Below are 17,094 nucleotides of genomic sequence, written 5' to 3'. Positions count from 1 at the left end.
GTGTTCTAATTGGGAGATTTAGTAATTTTCTGAAGAATTTATTTTCTCCTAGTTCAAAATCCTTTTTGCAGTAAGGGCCCCATATTTCAGCGCCATATAGGGAAGCTGATTGAACTTTGTGTTTAAATACCTCCAGGGCCGGGGACACTGCTTTCGAGATACTGTCCCCGTGTTTCTTTAAAATAGGCAACAAATTTTGAAGCAAGATTAGCTTATTTTTTTCCAATTGAGGTTTCCAGGATAGTTTAGTGTCTAAAGTGATGCCAAATAGTTAAAACTTTCCACATACTCTAATTTCTGATTGTTAAGCACTAAATTCTTTTTAAATGATCTATGTGGGTTTATTGACATGTATTTGGTTTTACCAGAATTAATTTCAAGCCCTTTTAAGGTACAATATGCATAAAAGGAATCCATTAGGCGCTGCAATCCTTTTGGGGTTCGTGAGATTACAATGGTATCATCAGCAAATAAAAGCACTGGTACCCTATCAGCACCCAACTTAGGAGCGTCATTTTGGCAACCATTCAAGTAGTCAGGGATGTCATTTACATACAGTGAGAACAGAGTGGGCACCAGTATGCACCCCTGGCGCACACCCCTTCTCACCGGTATTGCTTTAGTAAGTTCACCCCTTGGGCCCCATCTTACTTTAGCAAAATTATCGTCATGGAGTCTAATTATTTGTACAAGTAACTCGCCTGGCACCCCTTGATGTCTCAACGAATCCCACAGTAAGATTCGTGGTACGAGGTCGAATGCTGCCTTTAGATTTACAAAGGCAATGTACAAATGACCCTTCCTTAGGATTATGTATTTCCAGCACAGACATGTAAATCTGAAAACCTGGTCAATTGTGCTGGTTTTAATTCTAAATCCTGCCTGAAATTTTTAAAATACCTTATTCTCCTCAATCCACTCACTTAGTCTATTTAAAATGTGCCTAGCGAAGATTTTTTGTAAAATATCTATTAAGCTAATAGGGCGATAATTTGCTGGGTCATATCGGTTGCCCTTCTTAAAAATCGTGATGATTTCTGCCCCTTTCCATGTTTCGGGTATTGGTGTACCCGAAACTATTGCATTGCACAAAAAATGTATTTATGGTCCCTAAACACTGATATCATGTTTTAGTAAATCTCCTGGGATTTTATCAGGTCCAGGGGCTTTTCCCGACTTCACTGACTCAATTGCCGAAGTTGTTTCTTTCAAGCTAAAGTGTAGGTTGGCAACCTTAGAGGTAATCGCCAAATCTTCAATGATTGTAAGTTGCTTGCATTCACTATCAGAATAAAGGTGGGAAAATGATCGAACCAGGTATTATCATCCAAAAAAAGGTCCTTAGTGTCCCTTCCTGCCTTGTTCCCTTCTGCTATCAGTCTCCAAAAACCTGACTGATCCTTAAACTTGGTTGCGTTTATTAGGTCTGTCCAGGTATCATCATCCCATGTTTTTTTAGCATTTGCAAGGGCTCTCTTATGTTTAGTCCTCTTTTCCCTTATTGCAATTACGGTATTGTTTTTAATTGCCTGGATGAGTTCTACTTTTGCTACCTGACAGTCTTTATTATACCAGGGGTTTGCTGCCTCAATTCGTTTTTTAATTCCTGCATTATGCTCCTTGGGTATATTACTAACAAGTTACTTAGTATGGTGTCATCCTCATAAGTACTATTATCTCTACCATCCAAAAGAGTGGAATAAAAATGTTGGGGCGCTAACATCAGCTGTAGGGGACGATGGTCGCTCTCAGTTCTATGGTCTATTTTTAAGTCAAGAGCGTGTGGCCAGAACTCTATTGACACCAATATGTAGTCTATATTGCTCTGAGAGCTGTCTCCACAAAATGTAGATGCATTTGGTCTGTCCGAAGGCAGGCGACCGTTACATGCTCTTAATCCATAACTCGTTGTGAGCTTTAAGATTTGTGCGGCTGCTACAGTGCACCGCACTTCCCTGTTGCTTTCTATGGCAGGAATGTTATTTACCATGTCTTAACTCTCAAAAAGCTTATCGAAACCCACCACTGGTTCATAACTACAATTGAAGTCTCCGCCGACAATTACCCTCGTCTTTGGTCCTAATGTACTTAAAAAGAATCAAGCTGTTCTATCGTTAATGATTCTTTGGAGGCAGAGCTTGGTCTATTGTAGATGTTAATTAGGTATAAATCTTTGCCCTCCCTTGTAACCATTTTTACACCAACCAAGTCCTGTGACGGTATATACAGTGGAGTAATATCAATTTCGAGGGTGATCTTTATCCATATTATAAGGCCCCCTGATGGCCTACCTTTTGTTGATGGGCTGGCATTCACACTAAATGTCTTGAATCCCACTCTATGGGCAGTTTCCAATGACCAAGTCTCCTGCAAGAGGCAGATATCACTCTGTTCTATGTATTCATTCCATTCCAAGTCTGTTAGGTTCCTATTTAGCCCTGCAATGTTCTATGAGGTAAGGCATACTCCCATCTGCTTGCTTGGTTTTGTGGACGATAGTATCCCGGTTACCATATTACCTTGCGACAAAGTTAACATATTGCTTTCCATTGACTGATTTAAGTGCAACTCTAAAGGAGAGGTTTGGAAGCTAGATGGAGACCCTACTCCCACCTACTTGGGTGATTCGTGAATCCCACCAACCTTTATAACACACTGTGGAACTTCTGCATTTTGTACATGCAAAGAATGTGACTGGGCCGTATAGTTATCTAACTGGGCCTTAACAAGACCATTGTTTGTTTTGCAAAATAAAGATTTTTGTTGTCAATCTAAAGAATCTAATGAAGATAATCCCTCAAATCTATTAGACAGTGAAACCAAAATGTCCGCATCATTGACACTATTTCCATGGGGTGGTCTGTAAAAATATCCAAGTTCGAAGAGCGCATTCACTAGTATTTCAGAGGGATGTCTCCTCGCGTGTATTTGACAGATTCCGAACCATCTGGGGGCGTCTAAAATTAATCACCACACAGTCGCCCTTTATGTTCTTTGAGGATTCGCCAACCCACCCTACCCTACGAACCATGAGAATATCATCAATGTTTAGTGGGTTAAATTTTTTAAATCTCGTTAACCAGTCGACTGTTTTGTTCCGCAGGCTACTCCAAGACTCTTTCTGTTCTCTTTTCAAAATGGGCACCCCGGCTAAAATTAGCGCATATGGGCATGAAGCGGGGGGCAATCTTAAGATATCCGAGTTTGGAGTTAGGTCCGTGCATTTGGGACTATATGTTATTGCCCAACCAGAATGGATGATCTGTCCATCGGGAGCTGTTTGCACAGAGTGACTGTCAATCAAACTCCCTTGGCTTCCGATTATGTCCTGCGGCTCACCCTATGTACTGCCCACCCTTGTAGCTATAGTGTGGGAATTTACCCTCGGCATGTCCCTGCCCACATTACTCATGGTGCTTATTTTGCCTTTGTCAAGTAAGGCCCGTCCCTCCGCTTGTGAAGGTAGTTGTGTTGGTAGTTGTTGTCGTGCAGTTTGGTGCCCTCTTTCGTAAGCGCTGGAGCAGACAGTACCAATGATATTCTCCAAATGGCCTGTGGTGGTATTCAACTGCTCAATGTTTTTGTCCAATGAACTTGGTTTCTCGTTCATAAGTTCAACAATCTGGGTTTGCATAGCCCCATATGCCGACTCTATGGACATTTTGATAATTCGCTCTATATTACCAACAATTGTTTCCATCTGAGGGAAATGCAGAGTATAATCTACCTCATTCTGTGTACTGACCGATTTTTTAATCACCATATGGGCGCCTATGTGTTGATTTTGTTTTATCGTGTGACAAGCCCCCCCAACTTTCTTTGCTTTTGGTTTCCTAGTGCCAGTGTTAGCTCTCTTTTTTACCTGTGTTTCTTCCTCCTTACCCCCCACTGTCGATCTTAACGTTCGTTGCCGAGATACCATACCTGAACTGGTTTTGCTATTTAGGTCATCTGGCTCCATGGATAAAGAAGTAGTTAAAATGTCAAGTGCCAGTGACTCGTTTAGATCCGTTAATACAGGTCTTAACGGAGTTGTTTGCAAGGTATCAATTGATTTGGGTGAGCATAATTGTCTATGTGTGGAAATGGTAGCAGGATCAAGGGATAAGCGCCTTTCTACTATTTGTATCTCGTGAGTTAATAGGGATTCTGCTCTGATGATAAAAGCATCCAGAGTGGCAGCAGCTCCCTTACATTTACTCATGATTTACAGCACCTAGGACAGTACAAGCTTTACGAATATTGCAACGGTCCTACACAATAGTTCGTATGTCCTACTACAATTGGTTACTTGCTTTAATGCAGATGAATAGGCTTACCACATATGTTATCGAAAGCTTGTTCTCAGAGGGGTGACCCAGTCCAGTCTCATCCGGTCCCTGACGGGCACAGACGGGCCCGCCCTTGGTCCGGGCTTCGTCCGGGCTGCATCCCACGCCGCGGGTGGAGAGGCAGCGCTATATGCGCGTTGACACGCCTCCCCCTCACTTGCATCAGCTGGAACTGAAGGGTGGCACTCTGGGAGTTGTAGTCCTCCTCCCGAGTGCTAGCAGCGGCAGTGCGGGGATTTTATCCCTGGGACCTTGTCCCACCAGGGTGTTATGGTCAGCAGAAGTTGTAGAAGGCAGTGCAGCAGAAGGAAGACCTTGTCAGCAGCGGCAACCAAGGGACCCACACCGCGGTGGGAGAGGCAGCGCTATATGCGTGTTGACACGCCTCCCCCTCACTCGTGTCAACTGGAGCTGAAGGGTGGCACTCTGGGGGTTGTAGTCCTCCTCCCGAGTGCTAGCAGCGGCAGTGCGGGGATTGCAGCCCTGGGACCTCGTCCCACCAGGGTGTTATGGCAAGCAGAAGTTGTAGAAGGCAGTGCAGCAGAAGGAAGACCTTGTCAGCAGCGGCAACCAAGGGACCCACACGGCGGGGGGAGAGGCAGCGCTATATGCGCATTGACACGCCTCCCCCTCACTCGCGTCAGCTGGAGCTGAAGGGTGGCACTCTGGGAGTTGTAGTCCTCCTCCCGAGTGCTAGCAGCGGCAGGGCGGGATTGTAGCCCTGGGACCTCGTCCCACCAGGGTGTTATGGCCAGCAGAAGTTGTAGAAGGCAGTGCAGCAGAAGGAAGACCTTGTCAGCAGCGGCAACCAAGGGACCCACACCGCGAAGGGAGAGGCAGCGCTATATATGCGCGTTGACACACCTCCCCCTCACTCGCGTCAGCTGGAGCTGAACGGTGGCACTCTGGGGGTTGTAGTCCTCCTCCCGAGTGCTAGCAGCGGCAGTGCGGGGATTGTAGCCCCGGGACCTCGTCCCACCAGGGTGTTGTGGCCAGCAGAAGTTGTAGAAGATAGTGCAGCAGAAGGAAGACCTTGTCAGCAGCGGCAACCAAGGGACCCCTGAATGTGGGCATCTTTGGTTAAGTTCTGATTGGAATAACCTATGGGCCAACAGGCCAGTCAAGGTCCTACATTGATACATAAAAGGAGTAGACTGTTTTAAGTGTGGCTCGAGGATAAAGGGCCAGCAGGCTCGAGATCCAAGAGTCATTCCACTGATTCCCAGTGTCCCAAAGTTTCAAATATGTAGTATCTTTCTGAGTCTATAAATGTACCCTTAACATTCACGAATTAAACATGTGTTCTCTGCTCCAAACCAATGCTCCACAATCTTCTTCTTCCCTCTGATAAGAGGCAATGGGACATATTTACATGACCCTAACGCCACCGCAGTGTCACTTTTTCTGACGCTCCTGTAGCGTTGTGCCATTCCCCATATTTACAAGGTTACTCTAAACTGCTTAACGTGACTTAATGCCACCTTGTAAATATGCCCCTTCAGCCACAGTCTGCTGCGGCAAAGTGGCGGGCAATGGGTTTTGCTGTAGGCGTTCCACCGCAACACCCATTGCTTTTTGACATTGCCACAGATTTACAAGGCTGGGGCAGTGCCAAAAACTAAGACCAGGTAATACCTGATCTTAGGATGGCGATAAGAGGAGGAATTATTGATTTCTCCTAATTTTTTGCTCTTTCTAGGTGTGCTTTAGAATAGAAAGAGCAAATCCCCATTATTCATTGTTTATGTGCAGGAAGGAGTCCCTTCCTGCACAGAAACGAATCGCCCCTGCAGTGCAGGCAAGCTTGCAACATTTCGCAAGGGTGCCTGCACTGGAACTAGACAGCGTTTTTTAGTGCCAGCGCTAGAGGAAATGTCGGAGCGCTACGTTGCCAAATTTGTCATCACACCGCGCTCCGGCATTTTCTTGTAAATATCCCCCAATGGGTCAATCACTCAAATTTGATCGAGAAGTCTGATGGTAAAGTTTTTCTTGTGTGGTGACTACGTATTGTTACTCTTTTTTGTTCAACTGTGTGCACATGTAGGTGCCAACCAAAGCTCTTTAATGCACCATGATTTGTGTTGTGTGCATTGCTACATGCATGTAGTCACTCTGAATACATGCCGCACCACTACAAGACCTTAAAAGGTTGTGTGTAGTAAGAATAAGCACTTTCCTGAAGATTGCACTCGAACACATTTATGGATGCACCACCCTATAACACTTTTTGTAATAGTAATAACGGCATTCGACCAGTCATTTCACAGAAATGTTTTATTTATGTTCTATATTTATAGAACACAAAAAGTAATGGAAGACTTTACTCTGAACGCTAAGCATGAACCAAAAGTCACAAAAGGGATACGAACAGTGTAGGCTTTTTTGTATGGCTCAGACCAACAAGAAGTGATTTTACAAATTCACAGGGAGGCACAGGTGACCTAATTTCCCCATTAGATTGTATAACTAAATAACTGAAAGAGACGCGTATGTCAAAAGTTAATGATAAAAATGTCCTATTTCATACTGCATTTAGAAGTACAGAATAGAGGCGATTTTGTGATTAAAGAGACTTAATGATAATGATTATTTTGAGATATAAGTTTCTGATAACAAGTTCATCCTGTGTAAGACACCGAGCGTGACATTAACTGTTGGAAGTATATTGAGGCAATGTCTTGCTCTTAACGAAATAGAGTTTGACTTTACTGTACATCTTAATCTTCTGAACCTGGAAAGACGACTATGGGCCTTATGTAGAGTTCAGGGAATGGGTTACTACGTCACACATGTGACGGATATCCCATCTGCCGTATTACGTATTATGATTGCCATTGGATATAATGCACTTGTGATACCCGTCACCTTTGTGATGGAGTAACCCATACGCCAAAGTCTAACTCCGGCCCTTTGTGTGCGTCCGCCAAAGTCGATATCTGGCCTCAAGACTATTCCAATCTTTACATGATATTCTTGATGCCTACATTTTGAATAATTTATGCTCATGAATTTGAAGAATGGAGACAAGCACTATATCAGTTCTGGTAATTTTTCAGTATGGCTTGTAGAACACAATAGAATTTGTAGAAAATGATGATATCAAATCCTTTATGTATTTTTAAAATATAAAATACTGACTTTAGTTTATTGTTAATCTTTTTTTTAATTGTTGGTATGTGTATATGGATTGTTTGTAAACGTGATATAAACGATTATTTGATTAGATTCAATAAAATGCATTCAAAAATAGAAACTGACATCATGTTTACATTTTTGACTATTGAATGCTAGGTAAGTTGCGAGATTGCTATGAGTTTTTCAGACCTTAGATATTCCTGATGTAAGTCTCGTCTGCCTGCATTTCAGGAATTTGCCCTTGAATGAAGAGAAGAAGACAGATTCATCGGAGCCAATGTGTAAGAATGATTTTTAAAAATACTCGACACTGGGGGAAAGAATATCTGAACTTAAAAGGGTTATATATTACGTAAAAAGTGTATGTATATATATATAACTATATATATAACTATATATATAACTATAACTATATATATATAGATTGTGTCGTTGAGGATATCCAGAAATTACATCTTCAAGCACAAAGCAAGAAAAAGAATAAGAGAAACGCTCATTATAAACAACTGAATACGTCAATCTTATGTCCAAGCTAGGCGAGAACAATGAGATAATAATAAAAAAATCGGACAAAGGAGGCAATCTGGTTATCTGGCCTAAATCTGACTATGTGAATGAAGCAAATAAACAGTTAAACAACTTAAATTGCTACGAAAGATCTACTTATAAAGAATATACTAAGGCCAATGAGACTCTATACAAACTTTTATCGCAATATAGAAGGGAAGGACTAATTTCCTTCGATGAATTCAAATTCCTAAACAATGAGTTTTCCGTCCTGCCTATATTATATCTCATTCCCAAAATCCACAAAGGTATTTTTCCAGTGCCAGGGAGACCGATTATTTCTGCTATTAAGAGTGTTTCCGAACAAGTGGGACAATACATTGATTATTTTTTACAGGACATGGTCAAGGCATTACCTAGTTATGTACAAGACACCGGAGATTTCTTGTTAAAAACAAAAGATTTAATTTGGTCTGAAGACATGTTATTAATGACTCTTGACATTGAGTCTTTATACACAAGCATAGACCACACAACTGGCTTGTCTGCAGTTAAGCATTTTTTGGACAATAGATCATGTGAACTTTATGAACACAACAAAGTTATTCTCAATCTTATTGATTGGTGCCTTAATAACAACTTCTTTTTATTTGGCAAGGAATTGTTTAAACAACTTCGCGGAGTAGCGATGGGAGCCTGTTTCTCCCCCAGCTACGCATGTTTACACGTTGGCTGGTGGGAGGAACAGGTTCTGAAATTAACACATAGAGCATATTTTAATAATCATGTGGCTTGTTACTTAAGATACATAGATGACATCTTTATATTGTGGCAGGGTGAAGAAAGAGAAGCTTTAAATTTCATAGAAGCGATCAATCATAACTCTATGAACCTTCATTTCACATCTCACATTGACAAAGTCAGCATTGAGTTTTTAGACGTCAGAGTCTACATTCTAAACAATCAAATTGAAACGACCCTATTCAGGAAACCTACTGCTGGTAACGTTACACTCCACGCCAAAAGTGCTCATCCCAAACATCTCATCGCCAGTATTCCTTACGGTGAAATTTTAAGACTCAAAAGAATTTGCAGTCAAGAATCTGATTTTGACACATGTTTGAGGAATACCATTATCAGACCAAAGGCGAGGGGCTATTCTAATACTATTCTTGACAATGCAATGGCCAAAGCCAATGCACGACCTAGAGTGAGTTTATTTAAGTCTATCCAGTGTCCAGCTCCATTAACTGAGACAGCTGCACAGAATCTACTAGAGAATGAATCAGGACCCAGATTGATTACCACCTTTAGTCGAGAAGAAAGGAAAATAAGATCTATTGTCAAAAGGCATTGGCCTATCGTTCTTACCGATGCCGTACTCCGTACTAGAGTACCGGCTACTCCCATGGTCACCTTCAGGAGAGCCAAATGCATGTGAACCTGTCTGGACAAAAGTAGCCCTGAAATCAGACAGAAAGCAATGTGGTTAAAATCTGCTCCTGGTTTTCGTAAATGCTTTTCTTGCAAGTTTGGCACTAATAAAACTCACTACCTTACCCCTTTTAGCACTAAAGAAGTAGCTATCACAGGGAGTTTCACTTGTAGAACTGACTTTGCTGTGTATATCCTGACATGCACCTGCGGCCTTAATTACATTGGTAGTGCGAAGCTGCAGGTGCATGTTAGGATCCTACAACATCTCAGAGCCATCTTACATAATGATCCTGCTTATCCGGTGGCACGCCATTTCAAATCAACTCATAACAATGATGTCAACTGCCTTAAATATTATGTAATAGCATCTATTCCCAAACCCCGACGGGGCGGGAATAGGGAACTTCTACTAAGGCAGTTGGAAACTCGTAAGATCTTAGAGTTTGACAGTAAATGGCCGAATGGCCTTAATAACACTGAGGATATGCATAACTTTGTTTAATGATGTCTTGATTTGATGACTTAACACTTGAGAGAATATATATGTATATATACATATATAAATTTTAGTAATCTCTATGTTATGTTCCACCCCTTTCATCATGAGCCTCTTTTGTACATATTTTTGTACATATATTTGTACATATATTTGTATATTTATTTATTTCTTACTTTGTGTATTATACATCCAAATGAGTGGCTATCTCTTGCACTAAGCACTTTAGTAATCTGGTTACCTTGTGTGACCAGCGCGGATTTTTCCCTACACCTCCCTTGTCATATATATAACATACATTCTTTTATGACTTATCAGCACTCTCCAGTAAGATGATGGAATCATAGAAATGAATTTTATATGATTTTAACAATAATTATCAGGATTGTATTTTTTATTGTTACTAATATTTATTCATTCCTATTTTAATCTTACTGTCATGCTACATTTGCACATATTCCCTAATATTTTGCACTTTCGCACGGTTTTGCACAATTATTGAAAATGCTGCTATGCACCTTTTTGCACTTGTACAGATTTTGAGTTTCCATACTTGTTGGCAATTATACGGTATATGTATTTACCTGGCATTGTTTTACCTTTCTTGTAGGTTGGGTGTCTTTTAAGGATTTATCCTGTTATACCAACATATATATACAAACAAGTTTAGTCATGTGTATTATCTCTTTGCTGGCTGCCAATGCTAATTACTATCATTATATTTCCGTGCTTCACATTGCATGAAATACCAACTATATTTATTATATAATTGTGTTATGTTTTTAGAACCATCGTGCAATTTGATTTTAATGTCTTTCAGTGTATTACACGAAGTCTGTTTTCCTGGTCTAGTATCATGTGATCAGGAAGTGGATGTACACTTTGCAGCGCATAAAAACCATTCAGTGCAACTTGTCTCCGCATGTGAACAAGGGCTTTCGAGCCCGAAACGCGTCATGTTTTGCTGAGAGAAATGGTCGCAATGGTCGAATAAATACTTTTGCCTGAAGATTCCTGTGGTCCGTCTCTCCTTCTTCGCCGCCCGTTCGGAAGTTGTGGGATTTCTAACATTTCATATATATATATATATATATATATATATATATATATATATATATATATATATATATATATATATATATATATTATCTACTGGCGGTCGCCAGTAGATAGTTATAGTTAGGACCGTGTTTCCATAGGAAATCCGCAACATTCTATTTGGAATAACTTTGGCGCCGGTTGACGAATCCTCGCGAATTTTTCAAAATAGGTGGGGCGCTACGCTCCGCTCCTACCCTGAAAGTCTCGGGGGGATTCATCAAGCGGGGGCTGAGAAAAAAGGGGGGTCCCAAAACGCGTTTTCCCCATGCATTTTCCCGTAGGACCTTTAGTCCGAGCTACAGCCCGAACGGCTGAACAGAATTACTTGAAATTGGGCAGAGAGGTAGTCCTCAGGTCAGGGATGTGCCTTTTGCAGGTCTGGTGTAAATCTGTTCAGTAGGTCCTGAGAAAATAGCATTTAAATCAATATATATATATCTGTAAGCGCGCTCCGTGCGCTTACGGTAAGCTTACCGTACGCGTACGGTGCCGTGCGCGAGCTCAATTCTGATTGGTGGTTACATGACTGTAAACATTCGAATCGGTCGAAATCAGAAAGTGTCGGCCGCCATTTTCTGTCTCTCGCTCTGAAAAACAAAGGTGGATAACGTGAAAAGGGGGCAACGAAGAGAGTTGCAGACCCCCTAGCGTTTGTCAGGGGGTCCACGAAGGACCAAAAAGTACGAAAAATAAATGTAATAATTTTTTTTTAAATCGCGGAGTGCGCGTACGGTAAGCTTACCGTACGCGTACGGTAAAAAAAAATAAAAAGAATTAAGAATCACATTTAATATATAAATGTAAGGACCCCCAAGGGAGAAAAAAACAATTGATATTTTGTAAAAAATGGCGAGGCATGCACGGCACGAAATGCGCAACGTGGGCGCTCGGTGCGCAAAGCGCACCGAGTGCCCACAGAGCGCGCACGATGCGCGAAGCGCACCGTGCGCGCAGGGTGTGTGCACGGTGAAAAACCAGGAAAAAAAATTAAAAATAAATACATAACTTAGCATTTAAAAAACCGTACAAATTCACTGAAAAAACCATAGGTTTCACACACGTTATAGTTAGGAATTAGCATTTAAAAAACCTTGCAAATTCACTTAAAAAACCATAGGTTTCACACAAGTTATAGTTAGCTGTACATTTCACTCGTAAAAAACCAATGAAATTCCACGTTATAGTTAGATCAGGTAACTATAACTTGCGCGACCGCAATCCACAATGTGTCATTTCAGATGTCATCATTGATGTCATGAGTGATGTCACTGACCATGTCATGAGTGATGTAATATGTGACGTCATCAGCAGTTTATTGTGGGCGCGCAAGTTATAGTTACCTGATCTAACTATAACGTGGAATTTCATTGGTTTTTTACGAGTGAAATGTACAGCTAACTATAACTTGTGTGAAACCTATGGTTTTTTAAGTGAATATATATATATATATATATATATATATATATTATCTACTGGCGGTCACCGTAACTTTGGCGCCGGTTGACGAATCCTCGCGAAATTTTCAAAACTAATGGGGCGCTCCGCTCAGCTCCTACCCTGAAAGTCTCGGGGTGATTCGTCAAGCGGGGGCCGAGAAAAAAGGGGGGTCCCAAAACGCGTTTTCCCCATGCATTTTCCAATAGGACCTTTAGTCGAAGGTACAGCCCGAACGGCTGAACAGAATTACTTGAAAATTGGCAAAGGGGTAGTCCTCAGGTCAGGGAAGTGCCTTTTGCATATCTGGAGTCAATCTGTTCAGTATTTCCTGAGAAAATTGCATTTAAAAGCATATAAATATCTATAAGCGCGCACCGTGCGCGCACCCTAACGTGCGCGAGCGTAATTCTGATTGGTTGTTAGATGTCAGTCAACATTCGAATCGGTCGAAATCAGGAAGTGTCGGCCGCCATTTTGTCTGTCCCACTGAAAAGGAAAGGTGGAAAAAAGGTGGAAAACGTGAAAAGGGGGCAGGGAAGAGAGTTCCTGACCCCCTAGCCTTTGTCAGGGGGTCACAGAAGGACCCCCCAGGGTGAAAAAAACATTTTTTTTTTTTTTTTAAATCGCGGGGTGCGCGCACCGTGTGCGCACGGTGAAAAACCTTAAAAAATATATATATATTAATAAAAACATAACTTAGCATTTAAAAAACCGTACAAATTCACTTAAAAAACCATAGGTTTCACACACGTTATAGTTAGGAATTAGCATTTAAAAAACCTTGCAAATTCACTTAAAAAACCATAGGTTTCACACAGGTTAAAGTTAGGTGGATATTTCACTCATAAATAACCAATGAAATTCCCCCGTTATAGTTAGTTCAGATAACTATAACTCGCGTGACCACCACTCTATCACAAGGATGATGTCATCAGTGATGTCATGAGTGATGCCACTGACCATGTCATGAGAGATGTAATATGTGACGGGCGTGCGAGTTATAACGGGGGAATTTCATTGGTTTTTTACGAGTGAAATATCCACCTAACTATAACCTATATAATATATATGTATATATCCACAACCAGCTCCAGCATGCTAATCCATACAGCCAGATAACGACACTGCATTTCCAGTTTTTTATTCAAGTGCTGTACCCCGTTTCGGCAGGGTCCCTTGTATATATATGACTGGAAAAAAGGACTTTTCAACAGGGTATTAGGATGTCTGTGATCCCGACTTCCAATGCATACAATCTTCATAGCAATCCCTTAAATTTGAACTGAGTTATAATTTAAGGGTGCTAAAAAAAAATGTAAAGCAGGAGAAATGTTTTCTTAAAGTATTTGTCATAAGTTCATCTATGCCTGGAGCCACATCTACGTAGACCATAGATCAACACAAAAGTCACCTAACCTGTGATCACTTGGGGGCTATAACGGATAACTAAGGGATGGTAGGCCCATTGTATATGGCGCAGGCCAAGAACCAGGATGTGGAAGCTGCAACCCGGGTGGTTTGCAAACTGGCCCTGCATTTTGTGAGGCGACTGTTGTTCATATTCAGTAGCATGGCAAAATTAATATTCACAGCAGGTTGTAAAACCTTCACCCTTGTGAATATTAATGAGGCGGGAAGTAAACTGCTAACCCCTGCAAATGCCTGAGAATTCCCGTATAGATGCAAGCAAAGTACAACAGGCCCCTATCTGTATGTGTGCCTTCCTTTAGTGAGATTTTTTTTTATCTGCTCATCGCCGTTAAAGCAAGCTGGGAAACAGTTTCATATTGAAGCAAAGACTTTGGGGAAAGCATTCTCTGGTCAACTAGAACGCTGTCTACTCTTCCTGAATCTGCTTGATAGCAATTTCCAAAGAGGAAACTGTTTGACTACGACAGCTTCTTCTTCGCAAATCAGTTATGTAAGAACGTGAATTATTAACTGGGGTGAATGGTAGTCACCACAAGTAAAAAAGTAAATAGACTTTTAGGTCCAGGCAAAGATAGCAGTAATTTAAACCTGAGCTAAACCCCTGGTAGTTATGGCAGAGAGCAGACAGGCTTAAGTTAGAAACAATGTGCAATGCTTTGAGAAGTACAAAACAGTTAAAAAGTCAAAAATACAACATTATAAAATCCCATTCCAATTTATAAAAATAGAGAAAAATGTCATAAACAAAATGGCACAAAAATAACAAAAATCCTAAAAGGGGAACTGAATTTGTTAAAGATTTAGGAGAAAAAGCTCCTTGAAAATGTAAGCTGGCAGTCAGTAGTCACTGCTCGAGGGTTGGCCGGGACCTAGGTGCAATTTCAGACCCACTGCAATAGAGCTCCAGTCTGCTACTCCCAGAGGTTCATCCCATTCAAAGTATTTACTTTCTGACTTAGTCTCTAAAAATGGTTATCAAAATCCTTCCGCTGGGCATGGTTTCAGGCTGCATCTGCCAAAGTCTTCTCGAAGCTGGATAGCCACTGAACGAGGTCCTGCTGAAGCTGTTGGTTTTGGCAGGAAAAGAACAGAGCAGGAGAAAATCTGATTTTGCATTTGGGTGATGTTTTTTGTGCCTTTGCCCAGTCACGATCTCCACCTTCAAACATAGTCATTATGGAGCTCTAAATATTCCAGTGGGGCAAGCTGAAGGTGTATCTGACAAAGTCACATTGAAATTGGACAACTTTTCCGCAAGGTCTCGCTGAAGCTCCGTAGGTCTTGGAAGTCACAACTTTTCAGAGTTGTTTAAGAAGTCCAGCGGGACACAGCAAAGGGTCCAAGGACCTCAGGGACAGCAATGAGGGGGTCAGACCGTACTCCAGCAGAGGCCACCAGCATGATACAGTTCAGGTCTAGTTGTAAATGGTCAACTAATCTTTGCGGAAAAATATTTATTACAGCAAGTATAGCCGCACAGGAAGTCAGCCAACTGACTCTTGGAGTCCACTTCTTTGTTCTGCGTACAAGTTGGAGCAGGTCCACTGTCAGGTCTCCTCACAGGTCTCAAATAGCAGGTGCAGTTCTTCTACTGTGCTCCCTCTGGTCCTTAAAGTGTTCTGAGGGGCTGGTGGTGAGGTTCACGTTCGTATAGTTCAGCAACCAGTGTTTGAGGAAGGCACTAGACACCCCCTAACCAATGGGAAAAATTTCAAAGTGGCAAACCTAGCCACATTTTTGCACATACCGTTTGCTTACTGCAAAGTGGCCCACATTGCAGTATTCCAGGGGGAATCCTAAATGGCAGACCCCTCTACCAGGGCAGGAGAGCAGGAGCCCACCTTAGAAAAAAGATAATTCCCCTCCTCCTATGGTACACGTGGTGTTGCTTATATCTTGAAGGAGATGTGGCCTGGTAGTCTGGGCTGGACTGTTCTGATTTGGAGCAAGATCAAGTATACATTCCATCACTTTGTTATTTGTTGAACTCAAATAAATAGGGCCCTGGTTAACTTCTTGTCTCAAAGAAACTTCTCCATGCCATATAATTGGCACGGTTATGGGATATTGTCATGTTTCCATTTGCAAATTCTTTTGCGGTTTTATTCAGGCATTTTAGACCTTTCCTGCATTTCTGGAGAGATAACAGTGAAAGAAAATCATAGGATGGTGGAAACAAGCTTTGCAATTCTATTGTAGGTTTGGTGCAGATTGCTTGATTCAGGGCTCAGGATTTCTGTCCAACGCTTATCAATAAGGCTAGATTTGGAGGATTTTGGAGTTTTTTCTAGACATATACCAATCATCCTCGTTTTATTGTGGTCTCAAGTTGTGAATATGTCATGTTCAGGAAAGTTGTTAAAAATCCTTCAGGTATTCTAAGGCCCAGCTTCCTTCAGCATCTTTCAAGAAAGCCAAGCGTTGTTGCTGCAGTGAAACAGGCCTAAATCTCAACCCTACACCAGGTAGATCCACCCCCTTCATGAACGTTCTTAGATGTTGAAAGGTATTTCAAATTGTGATAGGCAAAAACCAAACAAACAGCAGGATCCATAGGGAAAAAGGTGAAAAATTATAAGATGGTGCAGCTACAAGTAGTCCTGGATTTGTTCCTTACACCGCCCTCAAAAGCTTTTCCTTGAAGAGACACAAAGATAATTTGGACATGAGTCACCATCGGTTTGATCATAACTCCCCCGATCTAGCCACCCAAGCTGGATTGTATGTGGCTCGATATCATGGGAACAAGTAAGTTATCAATGGAATGAGAAGCACACAGCAGTGGAAGGCAGCAGCCCTGCTTGGTCCAGGTACATTGACTACCGGAGACAGAGCCCGGCATCTTCCTCGCGGATCAAAGGCCAAAGACATTGGCCTGTAAGTACATGGGGAGATAGATCAAAGGAGGTCACTACAGGAACATGCATGGGTGAATGTGAACCCACGAACTGAAACCAAAACTCACGAATGCCAGCTTCTGACAAATACTCGCCACGGGACCAGAATACTTTGAATCCAGTAGCCTGTGTCACACACTAGAGCGAGACACCCAATGGCAGGAAGAACTCCCAATGGCCAAAAAGTACGATGGTGACCAAGAAAAGAAACTCACTTGAGAGGGCGCTGCACACGGGTGAAAATCAGGCATGCCTAATCTGAGCAACCTGAGAAAATGTACAGAACTGGGTGAAGGCAGGTGGCATGGTTGGTGTTTGT

General features: G+C 41.8%; 1 protein-coding gene across 3 annotated transcripts in view; it reads left to right on the top strand.

The window, feature by feature from the left end:
- The window catches only part of LOC146809526 (leukocyte immunoglobulin-like receptor subfamily A member 2), a 567,796-nt gene that overhangs the window by 527,660 nt on the left and 23,042 nt on the right, over positions 1–17,094 (top strand). For all 3 annotated transcript variants that reach the window (XM_085616353.1, XM_085616354.1, XM_085616352.1), the window contains one exon: positions 7,701–7,750. In XM_085616353.1, the coding sequence (XP_085472479.1) occupies positions 7,701–7,750 (50 nt within the window). The remainder of the gene's footprint in view (positions 1–7,700; positions 7,751–17,094) is intronic.

Source organism: Triturus cristatus, chromosome 7, assembly GCF_964204655.1.
Source record: "Triturus cristatus chromosome 7, aTriCri1.1, whole genome shotgun sequence".
Taxonomy (NCBI): Eukaryota; Metazoa; Chordata; class Amphibia; order Caudata; family Salamandridae; genus Triturus; species Triturus cristatus.
This window is presented reverse-complemented; position numbering and strand designations above follow the sequence as displayed.